Consider the following 27,303-nt stretch of genomic DNA (forward strand, 5'->3'; position numbering starts at 1 on the left):
GCAGCCTGCCCAGAACATGGGAACAGGGGGGAAAAAAGAGGAAAATAGTTTGGGGGAACTGGGAATGAAAAAAAGAAACTTTATTGGGACCAGATACTGGAGTTAATAACTAGGCTGATCTCATCGACTTTCTACACCCCCTTTGAGAAACTTTCATAAAGAAGAGAACCAGCTCAGGAACATTGCTTATCTAGCCCAACTCCCTTAACGACGATCAGCCAGTCTATACCCAAGTCTGTCTGGATCCTAGAGGTAAAGAACACTAAATAGTCTTCTATTCCACATGGTTCCTGGAATACACAGTCCCTCTGGCCATGTGTTTAGCATAATCCAGTCCATTCTCTGCAGGTCATGTGGGATCTCCTCAAACTGAGAAGATTTATTGGGTGATCTGTTGCTCTATACCTTTCATCCCCGAGGCTAAGAGGACTCAGTTGCTTAAGCTCTCACCAGCTGGCAGAGGCAACTGGAGCAGAAGTTAGCATGGGAACCACCTAGTAAGGAGAGATCCTAAATGCATACCCATGGCTCTTGGGGGTTGCCATTAAACTGCTGTAAACTCTGAGCCTTTCAATTCTCTGACTTTCGGACTTCAGCTTCCACACCCGTGGGTTACAGATGAAATCATCCCGAAAATATCCTTCAGGAGTCAGTTGCCAACTAACCTTAAGATTTCCTTATTTCAGTTCCCCACTGCCTTATCAGAAGCAGCTCCTGGTGCCTGCTAAGTGCTGCACGGCCCCCACCAGGATTTCCAAACAAGTGTTCGGGAGAGTGGCGCGCAGGGCGACTGGCCCGCCGGTCCTCCCCACCTCCCCAAAGGGTGGTTCCAGGTGTTCAGGTGTGGAGAAGGAGCCGAGGCCCGGTGCTGCGCTCCCCCACGGGGCAGCAGCTCCCGCCCTTCTGCAAACGCGCCGCCTCGCCCACCTCCGCCCGGCGGGGCTCGGCTTTGTCCCGCAGCGCGGCGGGCGCGCGGGTCCGCGGATGGGCGCCTTGGAAAGGGCACCGGGCGCCTTTAAATGCTAATGAGCCGATGCCCAAGTCGGGAGCCAACTTTCCCCACCCTCTTCCCTCGCCCTTCCCTCCCGGGCCGGTGCGCCGCCTAGAAAAACTTGTGCGGGGCCATTTTTGGGGCAGTAAGATCCAGCGAGGAGCCCCCGAGCCAGCGCGCAGCCCGAGAGCTCGAGCGCCCGGGCCGCGAGACCCCACCCCGGCCTGCGCCGCCTGCGCCGCGCGATCCGCACCGGCCACCCCGAGAGCGAGCCCCGGCGCCGCGACCACCAGCCGCGCTAACCGCCGCCCAACCGCCACCGAGGTGCCCGAGGGAGAGCGGAGCAGGCGGCATGAGCGAGGCGGGCGAGGCCACCAGCACCACCAGCACCACCACCCTCCCGCAGGCTCCCGCGGAGGCGGCCGCCGCGGCCCCCCAGGACCCCGCGCCCAAGAGCCCGGCGGGCGGCGGCGCGCCCCAGGCCGCGGCCCCCGCGCCCCCCGCCCTGGCGGCCGGAAACCCGGGGGGGGACGCGGCCCCTGCCGCCCCGGGCACCGCGGCCCCCGCCTCTTCGGCCCCCGCCGGCGGCGAAGACGCGGAGAAAAAAGTTCTCGGTGAGTCAGTCCCGGGAGGGTCGGGGCGCCGGCGAGCGGGGCCCAGCACGTGCGCGCCCCTCGCTTTGCATTCCCCACGGGAGCGGGGGCGCGGAGCACCCCCGCCCCGGGGAGTTGGGGGTCCCCAGCGCCGCCGGGTGCGCTCCGCGGGTCCTGCGGGCGCTGCCAGGTGAGCGCGCGGTGCCCGGCGCTTCTCGCCCGGTGCGCGTCCCTCCCGGGCCCGGGCCAGCGTGTTGGGGTCCTGACTTCGGCCCCCGAGGCCGGCAGGGTCGCGCCTCCAGTCGTGGGGAGGGTGCCACGGTGCAAAAAGGAGGAGAGCGGCGGGGGGCTGGGGGACAGGACTGTGCTTGGGTGGAGGTGGATGGAGCCGAGGCGCAGACACGTGGGCCGGGCTTGGGAGTCCCGGCTTAGGATCTGGGGGAGCGAAGGACCCGCTTCGGGGGCGAGCCGGGCGCTGGAAGGCGACGGAGGGGAGAGTGGAAAGGCTTCTTGCCGGGGAGGCTCAGGTGTCTGTCCCCGACGCCCTTCCCACAGGGGCGCGGGAAATGCGCCATCGCGGTTGGCCACATGCTGGCAGGGAGGTGTTGCAATCCTCTCCGGGAAACTTGGGTCTTGGTCCCACGTCGCCCTCCCTGGCGGTGCCCACGGCGGCGGAGACTCTCGCGGTGTCTGCCAATCGCTGCCCGTTTTCTTCTTCCTGGACGGCGGGAACGCACTTGGCAGCAGCAGCTGAAAAAAAAAAACTGTTTGGGAAGTGTGGGTCTGACGTTTGTTCAAAACTTGTGTACCTTACTGGGTACTGGGAAGTTACAAAAGGAAACAGGATGATGAGACATTCGGGTTTGGGGGCTCCCGGGGCGGTTGTTGGTGGTGTCACACATTTCGGCATTCGCTGCTGAAGTTACACCCGTGTGGGGCCTTCCGCGGGCGCGCACAGCCAGTGGGTGGTGAGTAATCGCACCACGGGGCGCGTGTGTATCGCCTTTACTCTCTTTTTGTCCTCAATCAGAAAGTTAAAAATGGGGGAGACGTCATTGTTTTGGGTGCGGTGTGTTTAACTTCTGTCTGTGCCTTGCTTGCCCAGTTTTCGAGGAAGAAAAATTTGAGGGAATAACTGGAAGCTGGTATGACAGACTCAGTATTCTCCCCTTCGCGAGGCCTGTTTTTTTCCAGGATTTTTAGTCAGTTACTGCTGAACTACATGCCAGATGCAACTTGTGGAGCTTAAGAAATTAAATACCCCTTATTTTGCTGAACTGGAGGCTGCCAAAGTTTAGTTACTACTTTATTGTGGTAATGTTTCCAACAGGTGTTTCCCGAAAATTCCATGCAAAATGTCGGAGAGAGACAATCTTGGGTCATCCCAAGTTGCTTTAAGATACATTCTTAATGAAACCTTATTTTTATCTTTTTCAGTTTTTCACTGATCCTTTGTACCCATCTGGATCTTAACTAAACTTCAGAATTTTAAACTTAAAGGAAACAGATAAAGTCAATTTCCACAACCACTGACTGCTGTCAAGCCTCTACCACATCTCTGATGATGGGTCTTAATGTCTTCCGTCTTTCACTCCTAACTCCAACCCTCAAAATGAAGGGCAGCTTCTGCATGACATTTCCACATGGCTCTCCTCTGTCCAATGTGTTCTGCCATCTCCTTTCCTTTGCCAAGCAAACACATGGGTTCCTCACATGTGCCAGGCTCAGTGCTGACTGAAATGGAATTCTGTTTCTGGATTCTTCCATTCTAGCTTTTACAAATGGTCTTTTAACTTCAGTGTATAGCCATAAGCCGGGGGAAATAGTTGTACCTGAGTGAATCAAAACTTCACTTGCAGTGAGCACTGTGGTAGCCTTGGGTATGGTCTTCCTCCACCCCTCCCTCTGCCTTTGTGCATGTGAAGTGAGTTTATGATAATAAAGTGAGAAGTGTAAAGGAATGTGTTTGGCCTTACAAAGTCAATGGAAATATATTTGGAATTTTAGAAAATTAAAGAAAAACCTCCACTGGGAAGTTATTATTATAACCTTCAGCCTGGATTAAAGTTAGACTTGAGAATCACTCTTTTACCTTTCGTTCCCAATAAAACTAGTGTTGCCTTTCTATTCAAGATTATTCCATTGACATTGCGTCATATTAACTATGTGAAAATGAGTTGAAAACAGTTCCTGCCTTTATATTTTCTTAGGTCATTAATTTTAGGGCAAGTGAGAGGAGGTACAAAAACCTATGATTTGACATAATGTGTTTAAAAGCATATAATTTATCAAAAGTGAGCCTGTTCTGTGTAAATTTGGATCTTAAACATAATTTTTTCACCTTTGCTCTACTGTCTTTTTTTTTTTTTAATTTTCTAGAGGCATGTCTTATTTATTTATTTATTATTTGTTTGTTTGTTTGGTTTATACATGCACTGGGTACAGTCAGAAGCGCGGGAGGGTGAGAGAATTCACCAGAGCCAGAGCAGGGAGCAGAGCAGGCAGAAGGACCGAAGTACACTGCTGAGGGGAGCAGCGGGCGGCAGGAGAGGTCTGCGCGCCATGTGGGACCCTCCTCCAGTGGCTGGGGAGCAGCCGGGGATCGAACCGGCGCCGCAGAGGCCGCGGGTAGCTTCGCAACCCAGCGCTCAACCGCTGCGCCGCTGCGCCACCGGGGAGGCCCCTGCTCTACTGTCTTAAACTGTGGATTCCAATGGGTGAATCTCTTCAGTGGAGAGATCTTCCTTACTTGGAATTAGAGCTGGAAATTATTCTGTTGGTGGTGGGCTGAATGACTTTGGAAGACATAAAGTGGTGTTTTTTTTTTTTTAACAAAAAGTTAAAATACTTACCCTGAAGTATATCAGTCTAGCAAAACTCAGAACTAACTCTGCCCACAACAAAGCAAGTCCTCATTACTATTTTAGTCTTGAATCTAAAAGCCAAATCCTTATTGTTTATCCTTAGAAATTAAAAACTTTGTATCTCACTGAGAGGCAGCATGGCTTAATGTTAATTGTTACTTTCATTCGCCACTAAACTTTTTTTTAGGTACTCTATTGTCAGATTTCCTGTTACACTGAGTCTTGATAATTGCTTTATGCATTTCCTGAATTCAGACATAAGCATTTCCTAGAGGAGCTGAATTTGGCATTCACAATTGAGTCAAAGGAGTCATCTTAAATCATACTTGATGGCTGACATCAATTTGAATCTAAAAGTGCAAGTTAGGTGGCCATTCTCTTAGCTTAAAGTCCTCCTGGACATCTTGTTAAAATCTGGTGTTAAATGGAAATGGTTCTACTCATGATGGGAAGTGGTAACAATAATCAAGCAAAGGGGGGTTTATAGAAAATACCTTTGGTTTCCACTGACCACAGTGAATAGGGTAAACAATGCATCTGAACCCCAAATTTGGCACTGGTGTGAAAAGGTCTGTTCCTTGAGGGTGAGGGGGCTTAGGGTGATAGGTGTGGAACTAGATGCAGATAATATCAGTTCTGTCCTAACTCTTGACCCCTCTGCTGGGTCCCCCATCTGGCAAATGCAGATAAGTTGTTTTGTTTTCTTTCAAAGCTAAGCTGCAAGGACCTATGAGGGTTTGCCTAATATTTCAGTGTTAAAATGATGGTAGGATCACTGGGACTTAATTTTTCATCTGTCCACATTCTCTTTGATCACAGCCCCTCTTTTGCACTTGCACAGGTTTTTTTTTTCCCTATGTTAACACTTTAATCTTAAAGAGCATTTTTTTTGGTTTGTTTTCCTTAAGCCATGCTTCCTAATGGAATTATTGCAGAATTGTGTAGACTTATCAGCACTCCTTTCAACTCTACTGAAAAGGTTAACAGGGAAGATTCAGTCTTTGGAGAGGGTTTTCCTACGGTGTCTTGACTTGCTCCGCTTTCTTTTACTAATAGATTTTGGAATTAAGCTTTTAATGGTTTCCTCAGGTATGTTTAGGTTTTATATAATGCTATCAAGACCTGAGTGATGCCAATGTTATCTCTTTGTAGGTCAGATACTAATTTATCTGCTTAATCCTATTTTAGCCACCAAAGTCCTTGGCACTGTCAAATGGTTCAACGTCAGAAATGGATATGGATTTATAAATCGGTATGTGTGTCTGCGTCTCTCTACCTGTCTGAAATATGTGTTCATATTGTCGTACCAGCAGTTTTATATCCTTTGCTGTACTTTGTTATAGCTTATTTAAGTGTTAACCGTCCTACTCACTGTGAGTATGCTCATTTCTAAGAGATTAGCCATTAACTAATCATTAAAATCCATTTCCAGAATATTGGTAAATAACTTGTTTATAAATTCTAGTTATTAATGGGGAAAAGCAGTGGGGGGAGGTCTTAGGAAGGGCCTTAGGATGGTTGAATCCATACCCATAACTTCACTGATGGAGGAGTGTAGTCTTTGACCTGTGAAGCAACTTTTCTAAGGTCACACAACCAGTGAGTAAGGAAGCTGGATCTGCTTGGGTCAGGTCCAAGTCCAGTGTAGTAACCGTCCTGTTTTCTTTAAACATTGGTAACTAATAACCATATAGGAATGAGAACTCATCTGCAAGCTGTTGCGAGCTGGATGATGTTTTTACATGATATCATCATTTTCTTTGCTCTCTCCTCCCACTCTTAAAAAACATTGCTTCCTTGTCTGCTTGGGGGGTGGGGGGTGGGAGCAGGCGAAGAGTTAGGGCAGGGTGGTGGAGGGGGGGGTACTGTTTTAGGTTTCAGTGTAAGGAGAGCCTCGTTCACAGCTGTGCTCTGTCCTTCTAACTGTCTTGCTTTGCTTTTGCTGGGAGGGAAATCTGGGGCTCGGTTACATACCACGTGGTTGAGAGAGAGCTGAGAGGAAAGGAATGTCCCTGTATGTCAAATCTGTCCACTTGGATGTAAGCACTGTGATCATGTGCAGGGAGGTGGGAGTGGGTGTCTTGCAGGTTTAGAAGTTTGATTCTCAGCATCTGCCGGGGGTTTGGAGGATAAACAAAAACGCATGTTGTCTTGTGAGGTCTTGGGATCTGAACTCATTCATGAAACATCTGCTGTTTGAAGTTTTCCCCTATACTTAGTCCCTTTAATTGTGAACTTTTTGTCTCCAAACAGAAATGACACCAAAGAAGATGTATTTGTACATCAGGTAAGAGGTATAGTAAATGGTACATTTGTTGTGTGAGGAGAAGGGTGTCCAGTCTTCCTTTCCAAAAAATGAAGTCCTGTGAATTACTATCTCAAGGCTTTCTGTGCTTTTGTGTTGGCAAGGGAACTCAATTCCACATTCTAAGGTGGACCAATAGACTCTTGTTATCCCATCATATTAACTGTTTTGAAATTATTTTATTCTTGTAGTTGAATGGAGTCAGTCATTCAGTTGGACCACTTTTAATTGGTAATGTCTTTGAGGCCTTAGCAAAAAATAAAACATTTGTTTCCACATTAGCATCCTTTTCTTTTCATCTAGACTTTGGGGCTCCTCCTTCGTGTTTGGCTGGGACTGTCTTGTTTTTGCCTGGCTGCGTGTTGGTTAAGCTCCTGTACCAGGGCAGCTCTCACTTGAACTAAGCAGGTGAATGGGGGTTTGTGTCTCCAAGGCAGGAGAAAACTCAATCCCCTTGATAGTCCTCAGACTGTTCCTCTGGGGCCTGGTTAGCCCATGTCCAGGGCAAAAGAACGTTCCTTCAGATGTGAAGGAAGTTCAGGAAATGGGTGAGACACCGAGAGAGCACGGTGTCCCTGCTAGAGGTCCCTTAGTTTTTTCCTTGACATTAGTAGCCTAGGATCTTGCTTATTGTATTATGATGTGTCCTGGACTTGCCTTTCAAAATAGGCCAAGCGGAGGAAAGGTACCTAAATGTTCTTTTGGCATGTTTAGTTTTCACTGAATTGTCTCAAATGCATGTGGAGTTCTTAGTGCAAAACAACCAGGGAAGTGAAGTGGCAGCTGCTAATCCCAGCACGTTTACCTCTGGGCTCCACCAAGCATCTGGTTTTCTGTTTCTTTCTGTTTAGATTTGTTGTGTGCTGGGGGGTGGCGGGTGGAGACCGGGATAGCTGAGCATAAACTCCCTAGTTGTGGTTTGGATCGTTTCTATTTCTGCTTGACTGGATGTAGTTCAGCTTTGTGCCTAGGTAACTTGACGAGATTTTTGGTTCAGAGACAATGACTTTTAAGGTCACAACACACTGAAAGGAAATATTGTTTATAAAACCTGGAGGATAATCGACCTTTTGGGGGTAGGAATGCTTAGGTTCGACGACGACTAAAGTAAAGGACTTCGGCAGTTTCTGTGCTGGTGGCGGCTTCGTAGCCTGTGAGAATATGACCTGATTCCAGCCCTCATGAGGTCGTGGTGAGTCACCTCGATGTGTTGAGGCCTGCCCAGTTTAACAGGAAAAAGGGAACGAGCCGGCCCAGGAGGGGCTGTTTTTGGAATGGCTGACTGTTCAGACTGCGTGCGCACAGATCCTGTCCTGAGCTGCCTTTTTTCCCTCTGTGGGTGAGGTCTCAGCCCTATTGGCTCACTCATTTTTGTGTGTTTTTTTTTCCCTCCCTCCTACTCAGAGTAAGGGAAGGGCTGGATTACACATGCTTAATCGCTTTATAAAATAAGGTTGACCTAGTTCCACAGAAACTCAGAGCCCCTTTAACTGTTTAGAGAGACTGGATCGAAGAAATGGGGATTCACTGCAGGAATTTCTCTCTTCCCCTGATTGAAAAAGGAGGTCTGTTAGTAAGCAGAGACTTGGGTGCAGACACTTCATGCGGAGGGGATCTTCGTTAACCCTTTAATGTACTCTCTGTCCGTGGCTGTCGGAGCAAGTTGATGGGGATGGTGTGATGGCAAAGCTATTCATTCCATGAGTGTAGATTTAGTTCAGGGATGTGGGTGCCCCCTGCCTGCTCACCACCCCTCACCCCCTTCCCTTGGGTTGTATTTTGGTGATCTCAGCCTCATGCTTCCTCATCCACAAAATTGGGTGTGGGGATGTGGTGGAGAGACCAGATTATCAGTGACAGATTCCTCAGATATTTTGTATATTCTATGAGAACCATTTCTCTTCTTGGTATTTTTTTTATTTCCTTTTTCTAATATTCCTCATCTTTCCCTTTGCATGGTTTGAAATGCCACTGAAGGGGAGCAGTTTGTCTTATTGACAGAAACATCTCGCCTAATTTGTGTGCTTGTATATGTGTAAGATATTAGGAAGGCATTGCCCCCGGGGTCCCCTGGAGGACAGTGAAGGGCTTCAGGGACCTACTACATCCAGTATGGTGACTTAGGTGGGCAGACTGTAACAGAAGGGCATGGTAGCTCCACTTTCTGCTTAATGTAGCTCCCAAAATAAATTTTGAAGGCTAGCATGAATCCAGACTGTCATGTGTAATGTAGATTTATAGTGTTTTTCTGTTGGTTTTTGCAGATCCAGGTTAGTAGGAGAATGATACCTTTGAAAAGTAACAGTGAGTCAACAGTTTCTTGAGTATTCCCAGGAACCACGAGAGCAATGACACATGTGGCCAATGTTGACATTTTCTTCATTTAGAATTTTCTGTTCTCTTGATAGACTGCCATCAAGAAGAATAACCCACGGAAATATCTTCGCAGCGTAGGAGATGGAGAAACTGTAGAGTTTGATGTGGTTGAAGGAGAGAAGGTGAGAAAAACAATGACTGGGTACTAGAGTGTGTGGGCACAGAGTTTCCTAACAGTAAATGGTCTCTTAGCGCCTGATGAGTTAACATTACCTCAGATTGTTTTGCAGACCAGAAGAGACTTTAAGTAGAACTGTCTTTGGTTATTGAATGTTATTACGAACATTCTTGGGTATAATATGAAAGGACATTTGAGTCCCTCGTTAAATAAACAATGGATACTAATAATAGAAGGAAAAAAACAATTTCTCAAGATTTAAAGTGACTTTATTTTGGTACCAAATGTATATTCAAATGTAGATTAAAATTTGACTGCTTTATGGCATTGAAAGTTGGTAAGAGCTGCTTTGGAGAAAAAGTTCTTTTTAAAGGATATAACTTCTTAGGCTGTGATTTGTAAGCATTTATGCATAAATAATATACCACAGAGTGTTTTTATCTCAGCAAAAGAAGATTCACATTGAGTATAATCATTGTGTTATATCTCTTTGGCTTGAGTTTTGGAAAGCTGAAAGCATCTTAAGATTGGAGCGTTAACTATGTTAAGATGAATTCAACCCAGTGAGCTAATGGGTCATCTGCAGAATTTTTTTATGCTGTTACATATTTAATTCCAATATCACTGGTGTCCTTTATGCTCTGTTTTTAACAAATAGATGTGTTTACATATAAGCAATAAAATGATATAAAATATGATTAAAAACATTTTAAAACCATATATGCTAAGTTGCCATGGCAGCTAATTGTGGCAGCTGAATCATAAACTAACTGAATAAATGACTGGTTAACTCCATGCGTGTGCTCTGGCACGTGCATATGCACCATCCCGTGCTCTATATTCTTAGCAGTGCTCAAACTGTTCTGTTTTGACAGAAAAACAATTTATTTCATTTAATATACGTGAGTACTTTGCCAAGATGATCCCCAGGACATTTTGTGCAAATCTTGGCATTTCAAATCATCACCAGCAAATGCTGACTTCTACCGATTTCTAATGTGCCATCCCATCTGAAAATTGCAATTTGCCAGGTTAATTTTCCCTGTCTGTTTTCAGAACTTCAGGGTTTGAAATAGAGTATGAAGCATACTCTTCATACTCATACATGTTCACCTGTGATTGGCTTCAACCTGTCATTCATCTTTCTGTGCTGGCACTGTGACCTCTAAGAAAATCGGCATTTGGTTGGCAAGGAAGAGTGGGCATAGCTTGGGCATAGGCAATAAACAGTGCTCCTTTGTTTGAATTTCCTATATTTTTGAAGCACTGTGCCCAAGGATAATAGGAAGGTGGTAACTATTACTAAGTCAAGGGCCCTTCCTTCCTGTTGCTGCCAACGTGGGTGAAGTGTAGCTCTCCCTCTGTCTGTCAGCAGCGGACAGAGCCATCAGCAGCGAGCCATCAGCAGCGGACAGAGCCCTCGGAGCCCAAGGAGAGGGATTCTCTTGGTACCTCTTAAAGTAACAGGTTCCAGCAATTTCTAGGAAGATAATATATTATTTCCATACTTTTCCATTGAGGAATGTTCTTCCCAGTCTAGAATTGCTAGCATTATAGTTTCTAATTTTTTTTTTAAGAGGTGTATACTCCTCGTGAATATAACCAACCAAGAAGGCAAAGTTTAGCTGGCATGAGCAAACAAGCCTGAGCCGTTTAAATCAGGACATAAACTCCTCCTTCACCTTAACTAAAACGGGGTGTATTTTTGAGGTTACAGCTGAAATTGTTAGTACATCCTACCAGCTTTAGCCACTGGTTGTTTTGGGAGGATTGTGTGGCTTGCCATAAATTCTGAGGCCATCTCTCTGCTGCCTTCCTCAGGGTGCGGAAGCAGCCAATGTGACCGGCCCGGATGGGGTTCCCGTGGAAGGGAGCCGCTACGCTGCTGATCGGCGCCGTTACAGACGTGGCTACTATGGCAGACGCCGTGGGCCTCCCCGTAATGTATGTCGCCTCTTCCTAATGAGTGATTGAAAAGGTTTGCACATCGAAAATTAAGTGTACATAGTGGGAGCAGATAATGGTGCATCTTCTCCCGGAGACACACAGTGATTTGGGGCAGGGCCGGGTGGGGACCTTTCCCTACTGAGAATTCAGCCATAGCCATAGGTCTTTTGAAACTGGCCATTCAGATGTTATATCAATTTGTAGCTGTTTGGCTGCAAGTAGGAAACATTTAGTTATCCTGTAACCAGGCTTAATTAAGGTAGGCAGTGCCAGGGGTTCAGAAAGCCTCTTGGTTGGGTCTTGTATTCATTCTCCTGTGACTGGCTTCAACCTGTCATTCATCTTTCTGTGCCGGCACTGTGACCTCTAAGAAAAATCAGCATTTGGTTGGCAAGGAAGGATGGGCATAGCTTGGGCATAGGCAATAAGCAGTGCTGCCCACCAGCATTAAATAATCGGCCTCCATTGAATAGCCATTTAGCACACCTTTTTTCCCATGATGCGAAGGTAAAGAAGCAGTAAGTAGTTCTCCAGATTTTTAGTTCTTTAGATTGGTAGCAGTCCAGGGGAAAGGGTTTACAACCACCTCTGGTTGGAGCTTCTTAGGTTCAATTTGGAGTATTCGAGACACCCAAGAGAATCCCATTCATTGGTGGTGGTGAAGATTTGGTTAATTTTTCTGCTATTTCTAGAATGAGTAGCTGAGATCTATAATACCATAGAGAATAAAACCCAAGATGAGCACAGGATTGGTGCTATGTATGTCATCCAAGGAAAACTTTTGAAAAGCCTTAACAGAATGCAGTATCTGCAGGTTGAGAAAGAAATATCTTTCTGCTTTGGTATTTGTATCCTGCTTACATAAATGCTCTTTTTCCTTTTCATCAGCTTCATCCCCTGCCCTAATTGATTTTTAACAGATTCCTAATGACATCTTGTTTTGCTATTTCTATATTTTTCTTACCCATGTTTGTTTATCCTGTTGATTTTTTTTTGTATTGTTTAAAGTTGTTTTTTATTTGAAATGTACCACTCAGATATGATTTTTCACATTATAAAATGTGTCAGTGTAGCTATACTTACCAGTGCAAATAATGATAATTGTGTTTTTACTCTAATAACTCCTCCCAATTTGGGTTCAATAGCTCAAGTTGAGGTTATTTTAATCCTGCATATTAATCCACAAGTAAAAGTGAAGGACACCATTAGTGAAAAGATTTTCTTGAAAGACTTTTTCTTCTCAACTGGAAATTCAGAAGGCACACAGGCATGTGGAAGATGTCTAGACATAAAATCATCAAAATTCTGATGGTAAACATATGTGAAGGTTTTCTGTTGTGATGTCTTCAAGTCCTGACAGCTTATTGAGTAGCTCTCAAGAGCATGTCTGGCCGTGGCGGAGCCATTTTGCTTACTCTGTGAAAGACTTGACTGTATAAAACTCAAAAAGATACAAACAATCCTAAAAAGAAAAACAGCTTATGTGGTCTCACACTTAATGTTTTGGTGAACATTTTCTATGCTAATATGTCTTCACATAATCGAGGATCATAGCTAATAAAGGTTTTATGAAGTGTTAGCATAATTTTGTTTTTTTTTCTGAAATTAGACTAGTTGAGGCTTAGCATTTTTCTCTTTGGGAATTTAGTCGCCCCTGTGGACATACTCCAGGGGTTCTAAATTTTATATGCCCTCACCCTCAAAAGAAATGGTCTTGTTTTGTTTTAATATGTTCACTTTTAAAAATTATATTTATTTCCCTTCAGAGACTACCTTTGGTGCTTGTACATTCCCCGCCCCACCCCTTAAAGTAAGATTAGAAATAAAAAATTCTTTGAGGGATGTTTGGCTGTTTATTTATATTTTTACATAAAAATTGTTATTGTGGGATAGAGTATAAATACAGGAAAAATTGTGAAACTTACTATTATAAGTTTAACTTATAAACTTATAAAAATTGTGAAATTTTTTGAAACTTATTAAGCCCTATTCCTAAACTTATGGAGAAAATCAGGACATACATGAGTGGGCTCAAACCTTTTGGGTTTTGGACATATTTACATGCTCCAATGTTATTGCAATCCCAGAGTTTTTGTTTATGTGCATTTATATGTATTCATATTTATCATATTAGAAATTAAAACAGCATTTGATTTAAAACAAGCTCACTCCATGTAAATAACATTATTTATGAAAACTGTGTTTTTTAAATTTGAGTGAGAAGAGTGGTGTTGCTTTAGATTTTTGCAAATCTCTGATGGCTGGCTCCACAGAAGACAGCTGGATTCTCATGTCTCCTGCAGTTTGCTGACAGAACACATGTCATTCTAACTTTTGGGAGCCCCCCCCCCCACTCCTGAGAGACAGATGGGGAAAGGCAGATAGCATCTAAGTAGTGTTATGAAGATGGTTTGACATGGGTTACCCCCAGGAAGGGTTTCAGAAACCCACCTGTGCTTTGAAAACTGCTGCAGAAAGTAGAATTGCTTTAAGACAACTGTCGGTGACACCACAGAATATGTTTTGTGACTTTGCCCTGACTACCCACCCCCCAATAAATGCTGGAAGAGATATATTTAGCAGAGCTAAATATTATAAACCTGGTCGATGTTCTTTGGGTGGTTGGTGAATTAATATTCATCCATTTAATTAGATGGCTATTAAATGCATTATATATTGCTCTTGCTTTCTGCTTCTTGGTATTTTATCTGCACAGATCTAAACTTTAATTGTAATGTAGTTTATCCCCGGTCATCACTTGATAACCTGGGCTAAATGCATTTTGTCTATAGAATTGAAGGGATTGTTTCTTCGGGGGAAGATTTTTTTCTCTTGGTGATATTCATTCTAATGGTATTCTCTGGCCCTTTCCTCGCTGAAACTCCTTCTGAATCTCTGTTTCTTTGCTTCGCTAGTACGCTGGGGAGGAGGAGGAGGAAGGGAGCGGCAGCAGCGAGGGGTTCGAACCCCCCGCCGCCGACAGGCAGCTCCCCGGGGCCCGGAGCCAGCCGCGCCGCCCCCCGTACCGCCCTCAGTACCGGCCGCGGCGGTTCCCGCCCTACCACGTGGGACAGACCTTTGACCGCCGCTCGCGGGTCTTTCCCCATCCCAGCAGAATGCAGGTAACACGCACCTGGGACTTCTCTTGAGCGATCCTCACCCCTCATCCTTCCTCTGCCTCCTCTTCCTCCTCCTCCAGCCCCAGCCGCCGGGAGTAAGACTCGCTTGTGGCTTGTGGCTTCCTGACAGCCTCGCGGGCGCGCTGCCGAAGGGGGCCCTGGAACGGGGCCTGGCGCGAGGGGGCAGTGCCTAGTCTCCGCAGATCACAGTGCCTAGTCTCCTCAGAGCAGCAGATCATAGTGCCTAGTCTCCGCAGAGCAGTTTCTAGTCTCCTAGTCTCTGCAGAGCGCAGTGCCTAGTCCCCGCAGAGCGCAGTGCAGAGCGCAGTGCAGAGCGCAGTGCAGAGCGCAGTGCAGAGCGCAGTGCAGAGCGCAGTGCAGAGCGCAGTGCCTAGTCTCCTAGTCTCTGCAGAGTGCAGTGCCTAGTCTCCGCAGAGCAGTTTCTATCTAGTCTCCTAGTCTCTGCAGAGTGCAGTGCCTAGTCCCCGCAGAGCGCAGTGCAGAGCGCAGTGCAGAGCGCAGTGCAGAGCGCAGTGCCTAGTCTCCTAGTCTCTGCAGAGTGCAGTGCCTAGTCTCCGCAGAGCAGTTTCTATCTAGTCTCCTAGTCTCTGCAGAGTGCAGTGCCTAGTCCCCGCAGAGCGCAGTGCAGAGCGCAGTGCAGAGTGCAGTGCAGAGTGCAGTGCAGAGCGCAGTGCAGAGCGCGGTGCCTAGTCTCCTAGTCTCTGCAGAGTGCAGTGCCTAGTCTCCGCAGAGCAGTTTCTATCTAGTCTCCCAGTCTCTGCAGAGCGCAGTGCAGAGCGCAGTGCCTAGTCTCCTAGTCTCCGCAGAGCGCAGCTTCTAGACTGGGGAAGAACGAGAGAGGTGGGGTGGGAGACAGGGCAAGTGTGAGCACTCAGACTGCGAAGCCAGGTGGGCCTGGATTGGAATCTGTCCTCTGCTCCGCTATGCAGTTATCTGTGAGCTTTTGAGAAAACCAGTTCAGCCAGTATGATTGGCTGCCCATTAAATTGGGAAATACTGTGCCCCCACCATGCAGTAGTGATGATGAAATCAAAAGCAGAGACTTTGGTGAGGTGCCTCTGGAGGGAGAACCTCGCTCCTTCAGATGAGAGGCTGTGCTTGAGAAGGCCCAGCCGAGTGAGGGCGGCCACGGGGTTACTGCCGGCTTCTCCTTTTTCACGGCAACATAGTGACACAACTATTGTTGTCGTGCCCACTTGGCAGTTCCCAGGAGGCTTGGAGAGCTCGGGTTAGGAGATCACTTTTGTTAACGTAAATGACGACGTCTTCCTCTGAGTGTCCTTGGTTTCTGTTTTTCCACTAAGTGTTTTGACTGAACATTATGTTCAGCCTGTTCCCTGCTCCCCTCCTCCGACCCCATCACGCATGACTGTTCTTTCTGCGTTGCTCCTTGTTTTCGCCTTCCCCTTTCAACAGCTGTCCCTGACAAATGTGCTAAAAATAACAAGTAGCCGTGCATATGTGGAGAGGTCGGGGCCACGAGGCCTAGTGGGTTTCTTTAGGACAGCATCTGGGCTTCTAGGAAGCGAGGGCAGGGAGAGGCAGGCGGTGCATGGCGTGTTCAGAGCATTAGTGGTGCTGAGAGGTTGGAACTACTTTTTGTACAGATGTGCTTGTTCTAATAACTGCGTTCAGTGGATTTTTTTTTTGTTGTTAAAAAGATTTATTTATTTATGCATACAAGAGCTGGGGTACAGCCCGGAGATGCCGGGGGGTGAGAGCATTCACCAGAGACAGAGTGGGGAACAGAACAGGCAGACTGACTGAAACCACTGCTGAAGGGAGCAGCAGGCGAGTCAGGAGAGGTCTGCTGTGCCATGTGCTGTGCCATATCCCTGGCCGGCCGGGGATAGAACTCATGCTGCAGAGGCTGTGGATTGCTCCGTAGTGCAGTGCTTAACCCCTTGTGCCACCAGGGAGGCCCTGTGTTCAGTTGTTTTTAACTCGACTTCATGTCTTACCCGTTCCGTATCTGAAATAAAAGCTGTCTTAGATTCCTTCATCGGTTTCCCTGAGAGTCTTTCCAATACAGCCCTTGTTTAGATGTGCAGTTACTAAGAGCCCTGATTAATATGATCAGCAGCAGCAAATGAAAATGGTTTTCTGAAGAACTAGGTCACTCCAAGTTTGTCAGTATAGTGATTTAAAGGTATAAACAGATGCCTGGGGGGAGAAATTACTGAAGTGAAGAAGAAATATCCATGCCATTATTTTCTATTATATACAAAATTAGGAAATTATTGGACAGCAGTAGAAAAGGACCCTGTAGAGGCCAATGGTATCTCCCTGTCCAAGGACGTAGTCTAGCATGATACATCAGTGACCAGACCACTGCCATTTTTTGAAGATAATAATTTCATGTAGTTGAAAATTCAGTCAAATTGGTTCCTGAATTAATACCAACTCTTTGTAGCCTTTGAGAAAAGAAATATTGGATGGAGGAAAGAGTGACATTGTTTGGCGTCTACGAAGCACAGATGTTTGAAATCAGTTCATCTTCAGTCTTCCTGACAGCTTCCTAAAGTTGGCAATGGTTTCCATATGTGCTGTTACAAATAAAGAGATTTGAGTGTTTATAAGAATTAGAAGAAAGTTACATGGGCACAAAGTGACAGAGCTTGATTTCACTTCACTCTGTCTGCCCACACTCTTCCCATTCTGCCGTTCTAGAAAAAGCTGTCGTCATTTATACATGTTAATTGAACTGCTGTTTTGTGAATCAGTGCTTGTGAGGCAGAAGCAGCTTAGTTTGTGGAGAACCAAAGAGAAGCTCTGGTTGGGATGGTGTCAGTGAAGAGAAGGGGGTAGAACCTGGGGTTAGCGTGAACAGGCCTTTTTTGATGAAACATTTACAGAGGTCATCACACTGTTTGTGGGGTCTGGCCCACAGAAGGCCGCCGGAGAAGGCAGCAGACCAGCTGCCGTGATTTCCCTGTGGCAAGGCGAAGCAGCACAGGCTACAGGAGGCTGCACCGGGGTCAGAGAGGAAGTGTTTTAAGCATAGTAGTGGTTGTATTTAATGATGGACTGGATGTGTGGTGTGAGCAGTGAAGGATATTTTTGTGGGTTTTGATTGCAATCTAGGAAGACTAAAGAAAGACCAGGTTTGAGGGGAGAGATGGAAATCAGTGGGAGGTCCTTTCCATGTGAAATTATACCTGGAGAGGTCCAGTAGGCAGGAAAAGAAAGTATAGCCCAGAGGTAGAAGGGGCTGGAGAGAGGAAGGTGTGGTTCAAGATCAGGTGGTTCGCAGAGTCTTGGGAGATGTCGTTGAGAAGAGACCTAAATGGGGCTCACAGGTGCGTGTCCTTTAGGTGCTGGGATGGGACTGGAATGGCAAAGGTTGAAGGGAGCTTGAAGGGGGAGATACAGGGCTCAGGACACACACACACACGCGTGTGGACTGTGTAAAACGCACACCACAAAAATCCACATGGTATTTAACAGCTTGGGGTAGGGTGTACTGCTCCTCGGAATGAGCTGGGGCTCATCTTTGGTCAGAGATTAGGAAGGTGAGAGTCCAGCAAAGGACAGTAACAGGCAGGGAGAATGTGTTTTAGGAAGTGCCATGGTAACAGCTGTTGATTAATAGAGGAAGTTGGACTGAGGATTGATGATTGGGTTTGGTAACTTAGTGTCTAGTGGTGTGGTGAGGACAGACCTCTAACTAGAGTGAATTCAAGAGAAAGCTGAGCTACGTGTGAGGAAGAGGAGCCATCTGTTCTCTTTGAGGAGGTTTCTGTGGTGGTGCTGGTGGTTTTCCTTTGGTAATTCTCTGTAAAGGAGCTTGAAGAAATAGAGCGGTAGCTGGAGTAGTATGGGGTGAGGGCAAGCTGTGATTTGATTTTGGTTTTGCACTGAGAATGTTGTCTGCTGGTCTCCCTCATCCTTCCTTCACCAACCACTTACTCCCAAGGCCACAGATGGACAGATTGATGTATCCATGTCGTCAATAGACCACATTTATATACATGCAACTTTCAGTGTGTGTGTGTGTGTGTGTATGTGTGTGTGTGTATACGTGCTTGTGTTCTTTAGTTCTTTTCACTTAAGGGGCCTGAATCACAGACCCCTTAATAGCATCGAGCATACATGGTCCTCAAGGTTTCATTTTTTAATCCATTCTCCAATAAAAAGACACTCCTTTGGAGAAATGCAGGATTGTAGATCTGGGCCCAGAGAGAGTACAATATGAGCTTGGAACATCTTGTTGTGCCAGAGAGCAAGGAAGTACTCAAAGAATGTTGGAGGCTGGTCAGAAGCACATGAGCCAGCTGGAAAGCGTTCCCATTGGTCAGTAATGATAGTAACAGATTATAACTCATTGAATAAAATAGAACGCCGTGAGTCTATAGAGATATAAATAAATAAATGTATTGGGAAGTTGGTGAGGATTGGAATCTTTACAGACTCTGAAAGTGCCTTTTAACAATTAGTCACGCAGGGGGAAAGGGCAAACTCAGTGGAGACACCTTGGCAAGTAGCGCCTCAGCCACTTCTCTGAGTGGCCTTGTCAGTGATGGCACAGATGGGAATAGGAGTGTCTGAGCTCATGGCACCCAGAAGAATGCAGCTGCAGTTTGGGGCTCCCCAGCCACAGATGTATACACTGAAAAATCCAAGCAAGCCAAATGGAGGGGCTGTTTTACAAAACAACTGGCTTGTAATCTTTAAAAAATGCCAAGATCACCAAAGGCAAACACTGACCAAAGAAGGCCTGACGTGGTCTCTTTGCGGTCAAGGAAAATTGCTAAAATCTGAGCAGGGGTCCGAGGATGAGGCTCTATATTCCAATTTCTCTGCAAGTTTGTGATTTTTTTAAACTGAAAAATGATGGGTGCTATTTCAGCATGTTTGTATGATTGGAATGCAGTGATGGAAAGGAAAAAATGTACAGAGGAGAGGAGAGAGTTAAGTGCTCTGGGAGGTGACAGATGGGAGGTGAGTGTGGACCAAATAATGCAAGGACAGGTAGGTTGGCGGATTTGACAGTGAAAGAATAAGCAGATCCATTTTCTACTTGCTTCTCTTCCCTTAGTGAAATATGGAGGAGGAAGGGACATTAGCTTTGAGGGCCAAGTGTGAGATGTGACTGTAGTGCCAAGAATCCAGAGATTGGTGGTGGTGTTTTGTTAGTTTTCAGCTGTTCTTTCTTCTCCTGGTGGTGATTCTACAAAAAGTTGATTTTATTCCCCAGCTTAAAATAAATTTATCATGAAGGAAGTAAATTTAATTTTTTAAAAATGTTATGCTGGAATAAATAACACAAGCAACTAACAGGAAAAATGAGAAAGTGTGGAATCAGGTGAGGATGCCATTAAGGTTTAGATGCAGCACACGGTAGAGGTGCAGGAGAGCTTTATGGAATATGAAAAGCATTGCCGGTGTTGAAGGTATACCGAGGAGGCCTGAGTTGGAAAAGATTGAAAAGATTCATGGCTCAGAGGTAGTATTTCACTCCTTTTCCTTTTATAAGGTGGATTTTCTTGCAAGGGCTGAGTGGAGCACTTCAGAATGTTAAAATTAATATTTTAGGTGCTCTGGGCTAAAGCATAAGACTGCTCTAGTGGGAATGAGTTTCTCTTTCCTTTCTGTCATTCACAAAGCTCTATCAGGAGGTGGTTCACTATTACACCTGAGAGTCCCCACCTTTGTAATCAAGTATTTTCTTTTTTTACTTAAAAAAAATCGGGAATGCAGCTGTGTTCTTTGTCTCTCCTGTCCTGGAGTATGATACTCACTCTTGGGCTCATGGCCCTCTTCTAGGCTGGTGAGATTGGAGAGATGAAGGACGGAGCCCCAGAGGGAGCACAGCTTCAGGGGCCGGTCCACAGGAACCCGACTTACCGCCCAAGGTACCGCAGGTGGGTGACCTCCTAGCGTCAGCAGGAGGACTTGGGAGCCATGGCGGAGGGAGGCAGAGGCTGGGGTGGTGGGTCTGTGCTGTGGATTTGTTGTGTGGCTAGAAGTGACTGCTTTGATGGCATGCCTGAATTTGGGGGGCCTGGCAGTGTAAGTTTTCAGGGGGCAGTATGCATATTTTCCCCTTAATTCCAATTTTTAGTTAACCCCTGTACCAAAGCATTTTTTATATTTGCTTAACAAATACATTAACATGTATTTTTTTTATTATATTTGATGTCTGATTCAGTGGCAGTTTTACAAAGGGAGAGGGAATTGAGTGTTAGAGTATGTAAATGAGACGGTCTAGGATAAGGGATTAAAGCAGGCTACTGAAAAATTGTCTGTGTTAAATTCCCACTCTGAGTTAGTAGCTGTATCTTCTTTCTTTTTTTTTTTTTAAGATTTATTTATTCATACAAGAACTGGGGTACAGGTCAGCGGCACGGGAGGGTGAGAGAATTCACCAGAGACAGAGCGGGGAGCAGAACAGGCAGATGGACCGAAGACACTGCTGAGGGGCGCAGGAGAGGTCTGCCGCGCCATGTGGGTAGCTCCCTGGCCGGCCGGGAATCGAACCCGCGCTGCAGAGGCTGCGGACAGCTTCACAGGGCTGCGCTCAACCCACTGCACCACCGGGGAAGCCCCAGTAGCTGTATCTTCTAAGGCAAGGTTCTTGGCTCTGTAAAACATGGTCATCAGGTCAGTAAGATGAACAATAAGGAATATTCTACAATTGTCGGTAGGGTTAAATGCACGGATGCATCCAAGATGCTTTATCTCTGAATTAGGCTAGATTCCCTAAGATGCTTTTTAAACCTTTTATAAGCCCTCCTGTTCCTTTGCCTTAGCTTGGAGGAAAGTGGAAAAGTTGAACATCATTCCTAAGTGATGCTTATACCACCTTGAAACCTGGTGTGTGGGTTTATTGAAAGGAGAGTGAATGTATTATTTTGGGGGAAGGATTTGTCCCACTTGTCCTTTTTCTCACAAGATTAATTCCAGTTTTAGACATAATCATGCTAATGATTAGTTACTAAGGACTTTCTCTCTCTCTTTTTTTTTTTTTTTAATTTATTTATGCACACAAGAATAGTAGGGTTATAGGCCAGAGGTGCAGGGGGAGGGGTGCGAGGATTTGCCAGAGAGAGAGCGGGGAGCAGAACAGGCAGATTGACCGAAATATACTGCTGAGGGGAGCAGCGGGTGAGACAGGAGAGGTCTGCTGTGCCATGTGGTTTATCTCCCTGGCTGGGGGTTGAACTCATGTCGCAGTGGCTGGAGATAGCTTGATAGCGCTGTGTCTTTAACTCCTGTGCCACCAGGGAGGCCCACTAAGGACTTTCAGGATGAGAGGCTTTATAGAGATGGCCTAATGGAAACAAAGGAGGGAATAGTAGATGTGAACCCCAGCTCTTTGAGTTCCCACTGTGTGTGATCCTGGGAAGAAGCTACAGTTGACCTCTTTTGACCTATAAAAGCAGCAATCCCACAAGATCCAACCAAATACTTAGCCTCTCTAAATTGCTTGGTTTTCTAACTATAAGATATGTAACAGAATTAGCACCAAAATTAAATATTCAATATGAAAACTTAGCGCTGGCATGTAATAAGTGTAATGTTAATTTTTTTGCCATGTTTAGTCCCCTGCCCCCACTGAACTTGGTACAATGAGAGCGGAGGCTCTGCCCAACACTTTTCTTGTTGAATTTTCCCATCTGTGGGGCCTAGCAAAGTGCCTGGTAGGAACATAGTATGTGGTCAATGTTTGTTCACTGCAAATAGGGAGTCAGGTGAATGGTGAAAATAGAGGAAAAATAGGTTTTTGCACCAAACCTTTGTTCCATTTGCTGCATAATTTTAGCAGTTAGTAGTGATCACTGGACTTTTTTAATCTTTAAAAAAATAACTGTTCTGGAGGACCCCCGTCCCGCAGCACTTGTTCTTTTGTTTTGTGTTCTCTGCTTCAGGGGACCTCCTCGCCCACGGCCCGCCCCAGCTGTTGGAGAGGCAGAAGATAAAGAGAATCAACAAGCGGCCAATGGTCCAAACCAGCCATCTGCTCGCCGTGGATACCGGCGCCCCTACAACTATCGGCGCCGCCCCCGTCCTCTTAATGCTCTTACGCACGATGGCAAAGAGGTAAAGCAGCGGGCCAGGGTAGGGTCGCCGGTCACCCTTCATCAGGTCTGGCTGAGTAGTCTTAAGAGTGCTTTAGTCATCTCATGACTGACACTTCCACTTACATGCATTTTACATGTGACATTTTATATGTAACAACATTGTGCTTGAGATATCTGCGTGTGTGGTGTAGAGAGCTGCACGCGGTAAATAATGTTCTTTCCCTTGTTTAGTCTCTGTTTCCATGTAATTCTGTTTACGGAGGGCAGAGATCAGAACACTTTATTTTCTCATCCTCAGTGCCTGTCTTAAGCGCCTAGTAAAAACATTCCATGTGTTCAGTATATATGTATATGTAACTAGAGTAGTTTTTACTTCTCTTTTGCCTTTGATAACTAACATTTCTTTTGGGGCAGTGCTATAAGCAGTGTGAGAGCCAAGGGCTTTATACATATATGAATATTATAAATATTATAATATGTATTATTTTTATAATATATAATATATATTATTCTTATAATATATAATAATATATATTATTCTTATAATATATAATCTCTAAATATAATAAATACGGAGAGAACGAGAGACTGCCTTGCATGTAACAAGCAAATCGGCTCGTTGGCATGCTCTGAAAAAAGTATCCATACTAATTGGGAAATCAGAACTAACATTTTTAGGGCTCTCCCAATAAATACAGAGAGGAAGGTGCCTCTAATGAAGCCTGTGTGGTATAGCTTCTGTTCTGGAGAGTGGGGGCCATTTGGAAGCCATTCTTCTGTAGTATTAACTTTGACTTGTACCTAAGAGTAGTTAAAATTTTGCAGAGATTTACCTTCACAGGCAAGACAATCCCAGATTTTGAGACCATTTTAGTCTTGACCTTTCCACTGTCATCGGAATTGATTATTTGTGGTTTGTGGTTCTGTTTTGTGTTTTAGACCAAGGCAGGTGAAGCACCATCTGAGAACCCTGCTCCAGCCACCGAGCAGAGCAGTGCTGAGTAACACCAGGCTCCCAGGCACCTTCACCATCAGCAGGTGAGAGCTCAGGCTGTAGCTGATGTTTTCTTTCCTATGCCACTGATTTTCAACAATGGCACAAATCAATCTAAACTAGTTCTGTGAGTCATCCGTCATCCCCTCATCACCGTTGGGATTTTGCAGTAGGAGCTGTTTTGGTGGTTAAATGTCTCTGAGATTGATCTTTTGCAAGGCTTTGGGACCATAAACATTCAGAGTTAAGGATAGTGAAATTTTTTTTCTAGACAATTTCTAACCATAGAGACCTCTTCACACCACTTACTGAAATTTTTATTTTTGCGACACCTAGTGGCCAATCTGATCACTTGCTTCACAAAGGCCTTTTGGTGGCTGGAGATGGATCTGCAGAATAAACTGGAGTGGTTTTTACTCCTCTTTTCCCTTAGATAACGAACATTATTTCTTTGGCAGCAGTACAGTATGATGTGTGAGAGCCAAGGGGCTTGTGTATCCAGTGCAGGCTCTGCTGCTCATTTTCTGGGTGATCTTGAGCAATGGGATACTGACTGGACACCTTCCCCCACCACCCCCAGGCTGTTGCAAAGATATAGTGAGATAACATATGGTGCCTCAATAGGGTAAAGAGCGCCCAGTCACAAAGCAAGCTTGTCTTCACCGTTTCCTACTTCTGTGACTTGTTAAAGAACCTAGAGATTTTATTAATGTAAAAGCAGAGCTAGAAAGACTGAATAAATTATGGAGCCAATCTTACTTTATAAGCCATATTTGGTTTCATTCTGGGTTTTCACCTAATACCTGCTTAACTTGAATTTTTTTTTTTTTAATTTCTTGTTGCTGCCTTTTTCATTAAATAGGAATTGGGTTTGTTTGTTTGGTTGTTTGTTTTTTGTTTTTTTTTTTTTGACTTGTTAAGATTGCATACATGTTTGAGATTATTGTAAGTTCCTACTTTTAATATGCCATCTGCTTTTATATAAAGAGGTTTGGGGTTTAAATTAGACAGACATTTGTTAGCTGGGAGTAGTCTAATTTATCTTGATGCTGCAAGGACCATTTATCATAGAAATAAATTCCTAGGCCTCTCTGGTAGCCTAGGGGTTAAGTCTCAGCACTGTCATCTCTAAGGTCTGAGTTCGATCCCCGGCCAGGGAGCTTAACCCACATGGCACAGCAGACCTCTCCTGTCTCGCCTGCTGCTCCCCCAGCAATGTATTTCAGTAGATCTGCCTGTTCTATTCCCACCTCCACCCCCCTCACCTGCTCTGTCTCTGGTGAATCCTCTTACACCCCACACTTCTGGCCTGCATATACCCCATTTCTTCCATGCAATAAATAAAGAAATTCCTTATTCAGACTTGCTTGCATTAACTAACAAAATGATTTGGCCAACACCTTTTCTTCAGTAACATTATTTCTAAGTGTTTTTCCTGAGAAAATAATTCAAAATACAGGAAAACAGTTCCTCATATTTACAGCCTGTCAAACATTGGGGATAGGAGAAAGCCATATACTTGTGGTTTGCCCATATTAGGGGATATTGGGCCGCCTGCCCCTCAGATGAGCATGAAGAATTATTAACGCACTAGGGTTGTTTACTTGAAAGGACCTCACGATCGTATTTTTTTTGCAAAATTTTCACTATTATGTACCAACATTTCTAGTTTTTAAAAATTTATTTTCAAAGATTTCATTAAATTATAGTTTACAAATCTTGAGCCAAATACTGTTTAGATCTTGAGCCAAATACTGTTTTTTGAATTATACCAAAACCTGAAGTTTTCTCTTTATTCTTTGGCTTTTGATCATTTTGTCACTTTTCTGAGGTTGAGCTTTAAATTTTTCCAGGTGACCTAAAGAATGAATGACCATTCAAAAAATAAAGCAAAAAGCAGACCACGACCTTACCAACACCAAAGAAACATTCAAGCAATAAAGTGGAAGACTAATCAAGAAGTGGACATTAGAAATGAGTACTATTCTTTCTGAAACAAACAACTACAAAAGAAGAATGTCAGCCAATGTTCCAGCAAGCTGAGATCACAGGAATGCCTGCACAGGATACAGAGAGCACCCTCCCCAGTTTCAGCAACCACTAGGTTTATATTTTTTTCCTGGTTTTTACTGTTTTGGTAATATGAATTGAAAGATGAAATATTAATACCACAGGGGGAAGACCCCAACCAAAGAAATCTGAAATATATAGTAAATGCTTTTTTTCTTTTTTTGTTCATTTTGGATGCTGGTGCTAAACTTCCAAGTGTCGTGATTTAAAAAGAAATTTTATGCCCTTATTTATTTCTAGGATGAGGGGAGGATACCATTTTGCTTTCTTAGGTGATTCTCATTGGAAATGTGCAGCATGAACTTCCTCAGAAATAAATTTTTACCCTTGAAAGGAAAAGGAAAAACCAGAGTTTGCATCTGTTGTGTCTCTCCCTCCCCCACTTCATTCAGTTGACATAATAGTAAACTCAACACCTAATGAAAGAGGAGAAGGGGAGCCATTTTGTAAATGGAGGCGTGTGAGTTCAGGAGTGTGGAAAGTGAGATTCCTTTGCGAATGAGCAGGTCCACCTGTGAGCTGAGCCGTAGGTGTGCTTGTTTGGTGCTCTGAGACCCCCTGGAGGTGACTGACAGTTTGGGCTAACAGAGTCCTTTATTTATTTGTTTGTTTGTTTATTTGTTTATCTGAAAGATTTATTTATTTATTTATACAAGCGCTGGGTACAGTCAGAAGCGCGGGAGGGTGAGAGAATTCACCAGAGCCAGAGTGGGGAGCAGAACAGGCAGGCAGACGAAGTACACTGCTAACAGCGCCCTTTAGATGAGGAAGGAGCTCATAGTTCTAACATCCTTGAACTTCCAACCGTCTGAAACATCTCTTCCCGCAGGAAGCAGACAGTGCCCCCTAGCAGAGAAACACTATAATGTGTGTCAGTGCTGTGTCATTTCTTGGATCCACTTTACCTTTCAAATCAGTTATTCCTTAAATCAGGTACCTGTGAATTTAGGACTGTGCCAAGAACTCTTCTAATGGCTAAGAGGGGACCAGCCAACCTGGTCTTTATGTGCTCATATTTTAATGAGTATATAGAGAATAAATTGTAAATAAACATGAAATTTAATGTCAGGTGGTGATGAATGCTAAAAAAGAATAAAATATAGTAAAAGGAAATAAGTTGACATAATTGCAGGAGGTTTGCTTATTTTAAGTGGGGGGTTGGTTTCTTCCTCCTGTGTAAGAAGAAGGTGGATATAAATGGAGTCTTGAGGTGGGAGATCAACACCATTTGACTCTCTGCAGGAAAGAATATTCCAGGTGTAGGGAGCAGATACAAAGACCCTGAGGGAAGAAGCTGACCTGACCTGTTTAAGAAATGGCAAATATAAAGAAATAGATGACTCAGTAGCCTTGTATTACCTTATAAGTTAAAAACAAAAAGGACATTGATAATATGCATAATGTGAAGATATTTAAAGGTATAAACATTTTATGAAAAAAGCCTCCCATTCCAGTCCAGATTCCCTCATAGCAACCAGTTAGTATTTAAGAAATACATCTAGGTATTTTATGTGTGTTGATTGGCAAGCTTGTGTAATTTGTGGAGGTGGGGGGGCGGGACTCTAGAATGTTACTCTAACAAAGGTAACAGCCACTGGCTGCAGCTGTTTGTAGGATTCTGTAAGAGACTGCCCAGAGGGAGTCTTTTCTTTCTACTCTTATTTTGAAGCAAATTTATTATGGAGGATTTCAAACATACTTTTAAAAATATGTCATACATTTTGGCACTGGGTTTTTTTCCCCCATTATCTTTACTGTTTTTCCATTACCAGTGTGTGTGTGGAGTTCTGTCATCCTTTGTACTGACCACATAACATCCTCAAATACAACCATTCCTAACTGTGCTGGTCATCAATGACTGGATTTTGATGGTTTTTCCAA

The 27,303-nt window shown here is 44.8% G+C and overlaps 1 protein-coding gene and 1 long non-coding RNA gene across 3 annotated transcripts in view; one reads left to right on the forward strand and one right to left on the reverse strand.

Annotated features, from left to right (window-relative positions):
* Positions 1 to 1,305: 1,305 nt before the first annotated feature.
* YBX3 (Y-box binding protein 3) lies at positions 1,306 to 25,789 on the forward strand. Of its 2 annotated transcripts, XM_037514347.2 has the most exons (10): positions 1,306 to 1,605; positions 5,637 to 5,700; positions 6,702 to 6,735; positions 9,162 to 9,251; positions 11,069 to 11,191; positions 14,110 to 14,316; positions 20,101 to 20,198; positions 22,206 to 22,377; positions 23,298 to 23,396; positions 25,206 to 25,789. In XM_037514347.2, the coding sequence occupies exons 1-9, from the start codon at positions 1,344 to 1,346 to the stop codon at positions 23,361 to 23,363; spliced, it is 1,116 nt and encodes a 371-aa protein (XP_037370244.1). In that variant the 5' UTR covers positions 1,306 to 1,343; the 3' UTR covers positions 23,364 to 23,396; positions 25,206 to 25,789. The 2 variants fall into 2 exon arrangements, with proteins under 2 accessions (XP_037370244.1, XP_037370245.1); XM_037514348.2 differs by lacking the exon at positions 14,110 to 14,316 and having other exon boundaries at positions 1,315 to 1,605.
* LOC129145989 (uncharacterized) overlaps positions 20,856 to 27,303 on the reverse strand; it is a 51,097-nt gene continuing 44,649 nt past the window's right edge. Inside the window, exon 3 of the long non-coding RNA XR_008552266.1 lies at positions 20,856 to 20,917. This is a non-coding gene — a long non-coding RNA (uncharacterized LOC129145989). The remainder of the gene's footprint in view (positions 20,918 to 27,303) is intronic.

The sequence above is a fragment of the Talpa occidentalis genome, unplaced genomic scaffold, assembly GCF_014898055.3.
Source record: "Talpa occidentalis isolate TD23 unplaced genomic scaffold, MPIMG_talOcc4v2.1 talOcc4.16, whole genome shotgun sequence".
NCBI lineage: Eukaryota > Metazoa > Chordata > Mammalia > Eulipotyphla > Talpidae > Talpa > Talpa occidentalis.

What these genes read in the sequence shown, in the direction of transcription:
- YBX3 (XM_037514347.2), top strand. Translation starts at nt 1,344, where the DNA reads ATGAGCGAGGCGGGCGAGGCCACCAGCACCACCAGCACCACCACCCTC. An exon ending in CGCGGAGAAAAAAGTTCTCG is followed by an intron (nt 1,606 to 5,636) that starts GTGAGTCAGTCC and finishes ATCCTATTTTAG; the next exon opens with CCACCAAAGTCCTTGGCACT. An exon ending in CCCATCCCAGCAGAATGCAG is followed by an intron (nt 14,317 to 20,100) that starts GTAACACGCACC and finishes GCCCTCTTCTAG; the next exon opens with GCTGGTGAGATTGGAGAGAT.